Here is a 4,538-nt window from a genome sequence, read left to right as displayed (position 1 = left end):
GTGTGCACTTTTAATTTAACTGTGCTGCCCTCTAGTGGCTGCAGAGTTCAACGCTTTCCTCCAAAGCATTTTTGGAGAAAAGAGAAATTTGATCCAATATTATTGAAAGAAAGTTTCATTAATGGATATTCGAAGAAACATTTTTAAGGAATTTAGGAGCTGGATTAATGTTATAGTTTTTAGTTTCTTTTTGGAGGGGAAGGTTTGGTTGGGCTCTATGGTTTCTGGTTGATCTGTGTGGACCAATAGGAATGAGTCTGCTCTGCTCTATTGGTCCATGAAACACAAGATAAGAAAAAATAAGATTTAAATCTCCTTGAAAGAAAAACTAAAAAAGATTTTTTGGAGGGGGAAATAAAATCTATAACATTCAACTAAAACGTTTTAACCAAAACTGTTTTTTTTTTGCTTCTAACAATATTGGAACAAATTTCTCCCCATACATGGAGGTTTCTGGGGGAAATGTTTTGAACGGGCTCGCATATTTCTTTGTTTTTCAAGTGAGGAAGCAGCTGTAGTAGTCAAGATGTCTGCTGTAGCCGAACCGTCCGGAGAAGAAGCTAACACTCGACACCAGATTCAGATATGATCCATGCTAAGGGCTTTACATAAAATAGAACATCAAATATGTGACTGAATATCTGTACAGGATAAAAATAAAAAAAAAGACAGCAACACTGCATATTGTGATTGTACTGGAGCCGCCTTCTCAGTCTATTTGTAAAACATTCTCAGTGGTCAGTCAACGGACACGGCGACGATCTGTGCAGGAAGCTTCCATCCAACCACATTCCTCTTGATTTTTTTAAAAAGATCTCACAGATTAAAAAAGCAACAGGTCCGAGTAGATGACGTGGTCAATGGCACAGTTTGGAGGCTCAGGGACCAATGAGCTTCGTTCTCTCATCATGTCGGGCAGGAAACCGTCACCGCCGGGCTGCTCGGTTCACAGTGAGTCTCTGATGACGATGGGCGGAGCTAACACCAGTCAGCGATGTAGTCAAAGTCAGAAAACAGGTTCTGCTCCTCTGAGCTCAGGTGTCGAGGTTCTCTGGGGGGGGTTAAAATCGGAGCCTCTGAGGTAAATTCGTCATCGAAGTTGCTGACGTCGTTGGCGCCCTGGATGGTCGGCACGAACGGCGGCTTCACCTTCTTGGCCAGCAGCCCCTCCCAGTCCACGTTCTGTGGGTGCAGACGGCGGCCGTTAGCTTCCCGCTTCGTTAGACGTTAACCAAAAACGATGTTTTCTCGTCTCTTACCCTGAAGAATAGATGTTTCTTCACTTCGTCTGCGTCTCTCTCTCCCGCTCCCAGGCGGCGCTCCGGGCTCCTCCTCAGCAGCTAAGAACATTTATAAAAACAGAAACTTTATTCGCTTCTGTCGGTGGCCACTAGAGGGCGCATTTCCCCCACGGAGGATTTACATCCAGAGAAACATTTTTAATTTCATAAAATAAAGAAGTTTAGAAAGAGGAAAAAACTCAGAACCACTAGCTCAAAAAAAAAGAAACTAAAATCAGATGATTTCTAGTTTAATCCTTTAAAGCTCACTCCGTGTAATTGGAATCCAGAACTTTATTACCTTTAACATTCAAAAAATATATGTCAACGTAATAAGAAGAAATGCCCGAATGTATTAAGAAAAATAACAAAAGTGCTTTGATAAAAAATTCATGAATAAACCTGCTGAGAGTTCCTTCATACTTACATTTTTAGTTTATAAACCTAAATATTATTGTTAACGAGGCTTATTAACTTTTCACCTTTTTCCCAACTTAATTTCCAGCAGGTAATATAACTTTTAATGTAACTTGATCTATAAACAGTTAAAGAATCAACAGCATGTTTTTAAACATATAATAGAGCCTTCATTGATTTTGAGATAAATGTTGATTTAAGATGATTAAGTTTAGATAATCTAGTACCGGCTGTACTTAACGTTTTATTTATTTTGTATATACTGATAGAGGAACAAAACGAAGGGATTTTATTTTATTTTATTGCGTTTTTAAGGCACTAGTGGCTCGTTTTTTTTTACTGGAAAGAGGGAATGAGAGAGAGGGAGAGACATGCGGCATTACAGGCCGGATTCGAACCCGGGTCAGCCGCGTCGAGGACTAAAGGGCTGATTATCCTCCCGCCGCAGCGCGTCGCAGGTACGACGCCGATATTTTAGATTTCTGCCCAATATTGAAGCGTGGTCTGCGCTATGTTATTCCACGCCACAACGCCAGAGGGCCAATCAGGAACTAGCTGTGGGACTAGATACGGCCGAGGAGGTGAGGAAGTGGAGGCAAACGGAGGGACATGAGGGCCAAAAAGAGCGGGGATCCAGGTGGAAAAATGGTCCCAGCGTTCTCACGCACCTCGCTCTTCCAGCTGCTCCATCTTTATCAGTCGTTTTCCAAAATGGCGGTCAGACAAACAAAACAAGCCGGTGTAGGTACCAGATTGACTCGGGGTCCTGCGCCTTTTGATGACGTCACAATACATAATTGTTTTAACGTTTGCACAATTGCGCAAAACATTTTGATTGGTCTGGACAGCTTACTAAAGTAATTATAGCGGGGTGTAGGTTTTATTCGAAAGCGGGATTGCGGTTTGTAAACGGACAATTTTACGAAGAAATTCTCCATGGTCCCTGCGCCTTCCGATGACGTCACCGAATTCGCCATGGGCCTTGCGCCTCCCGATGACGTGACATTATGGGAACGCCACTCAAACAAACTACATTGAGCCCGCGGTCTGCATTTGTAACGAGAATAAATTCAGGAGAATGAAGCTAAAGGGATACAAAAAATAAACTTGTAATATTACAAAACCAAAAATACTACGAATACAAAGTATATTCAGAGATTAAAGTCCCTCTGATACTGTTTAAGTGACTGAGAAGCTACAGATTTGCCACATTTAAGATGGCGGACGCTCTGACGCATCTCAGCAAAAATTAATGAAAAATTAATGTTTTAATGTATTATAGGTATTTGGTCAATTAACGGACAGTGCCAAACGATTACCGTTTATTGGCTAAATAAAATAGATTTGTGACAAATAGAGACCGCGGGCGCAATGTTGTTTGTTTGAGTGGCGTTGCCATATAGTGACGGGCGGAGTTGCCATATTATGACGTCATCAAAAGGCGCAGGCCCCCCGAGTCAATCTGGTACCTACACCGGTAAGGAACCAAACAGGAAATACGCATAGAGTAGAGTGGATGTAGATTCGGCCAATCAGAGGCCTCCTGTCTGCGTTCACTGCGACACGCAGACGTCCTGGTTTCTGAGTCGTCTGGGTCGTGTTCACTAGTGACTGCACACCGAAGCACGTTTCTGATTAAATGAAGTTACAAAGATGGCCGCCCACCAACAGTCTGGCTTCAGAAACAATTCTTCCTTTTCAAACTTTTTCCCAGAAACATTCACTAAGTTTGGTTTAATGTTTCACAGCAAACTGCATGTTTAACACTAGAACTCCCAATGAACGCCAGCAGTGATGATGTCATCAACTGAAAGGGTTCTACTGTAAACCTTAAAACAGGTCTAATATATATTTTAAAGGCTGTAGGCTATTATTAGTATTATTTGTGGTCTAAATAAGTGAACAAAAGATTCACTATTGTCTGATTGGTCACTGATCCGATCATCATCCGTCTCTCCGTCTCCGCCTGAATCGCTACCATCGATATGTTGAAGCATTTCTAAGATCAAATGAACCATAATCTATTCTTTACGTTTTTATTTTGTAAAAAAAATAAACTGTGAAAATGAAGGAAATATAGAAACAGGAAAGTCAGCTAACATGAGCAACATATGATTAATGTAAATAAAGTTGTTTCCCTTTATGATCTCAGAGCGGTTCAAATGATGGCGTTGGGAGTTCTAGTGTAAACACGGTGGAGGCAGCAGCATGCTGCGGGAGACAAGAGGCAGAAAGAGTTCTGCTACCCACCCTCCTCATGATGGAGATGGCCTCAGTGGAAAGGAAGCGCGGGTAGCGAACTTCGTCGTTGACGATGCTGTCAAACACTTCCTCCTCGTCGTCGCCGGGAAACGGCGACTGGAAGGAAAAAAAGAAAAAACAGTAAAATGGATGTTTACTGGGAAGTCAGAGGAGTCTGCTGGGAGTCGGCGGCTCACCTCCCCAACCAGCATCTCAAAGATGAGGACGCCCAGCCCCCACCAGTCCACGGCGCGGGTGTACGACGTCTCCGTTAAAACCTCCGGCGCCAGGAACTCGGGCGTGCCGCAGAACGTGCTGGTGCGATCCCTGAAACCCATTCCTGAAAGCAGAGAACGGCGGCTCAGCAGATCCAAGCGGGAGAAAATCTACCGAAGCGTCCAGAGTTCACTCTACCTTCTTTGCAGAGGCCGAAGTCGGCGATCTTGACGTATCCCTCCGTGTCCAGCAGCAGATTGTCCAGCTTCAGATCCCTGATGGTCACATTAGGTTCGTTTACATCAACACACAGTTTTATCTCCCTGTTCTACAGACCAGAGCTACGGAAACCCAACAGGGCCAAAATAAGGAAACAGCCCCGGA

At 43.4% G+C, this 4,538-nt stretch overlaps 1 protein-coding gene across 1 annotated transcript in view; it reads right to left on the bottom strand.

Annotated features, from left to right (window-relative positions):
• Nucleotides 1-397: 397 nt before the first annotated feature.
• The window catches only part of LOC107104405 (serine/threonine-protein kinase N2-like), a 6,197-nt gene continuing 2,056 nt past the window's right edge, over nucleotides 398-4,538 (bottom strand). Inside the window, exons 2-6 of the mRNA XM_015404401.1 lie at nucleotides 4,353-4,482; nucleotides 4,136-4,278; nucleotides 3,948-4,055; nucleotides 1,260-1,340; nucleotides 398-1,182 (exon numbers count right to left, since the gene is read on the bottom strand). Of these exons, the coding sequence (XP_015259887.1) occupies nucleotides 979-1,182; nucleotides 1,260-1,340; nucleotides 3,948-4,055; nucleotides 4,136-4,278; nucleotides 4,353-4,482 (666 nt within the window). The 3' untranslated portion in view covers nucleotides 398-978. The remainder of the gene's footprint in view (nucleotides 1,183-1,259; nucleotides 1,341-3,947; nucleotides 4,056-4,135; nucleotides 4,279-4,352; nucleotides 4,483-4,538) is intronic.

The sequence above is a fragment of the Cyprinodon variegatus genome, unplaced genomic scaffold (genome assembly GCF_000732505.1).
Source record: "Cyprinodon variegatus isolate N-32 unplaced genomic scaffold, C_variegatus-1.0 Scaffold1727, whole genome shotgun sequence".
In the NCBI taxonomy this organism is placed as follows: domain Eukaryota; kingdom Metazoa; phylum Chordata; class Actinopteri; order Cyprinodontiformes; family Cyprinodontidae; genus Cyprinodon; species Cyprinodon variegatus.
Note: the sequence above shows the minus strand (reverse complement) of the source record. Positions and strands in the feature narration are given on the sequence as shown.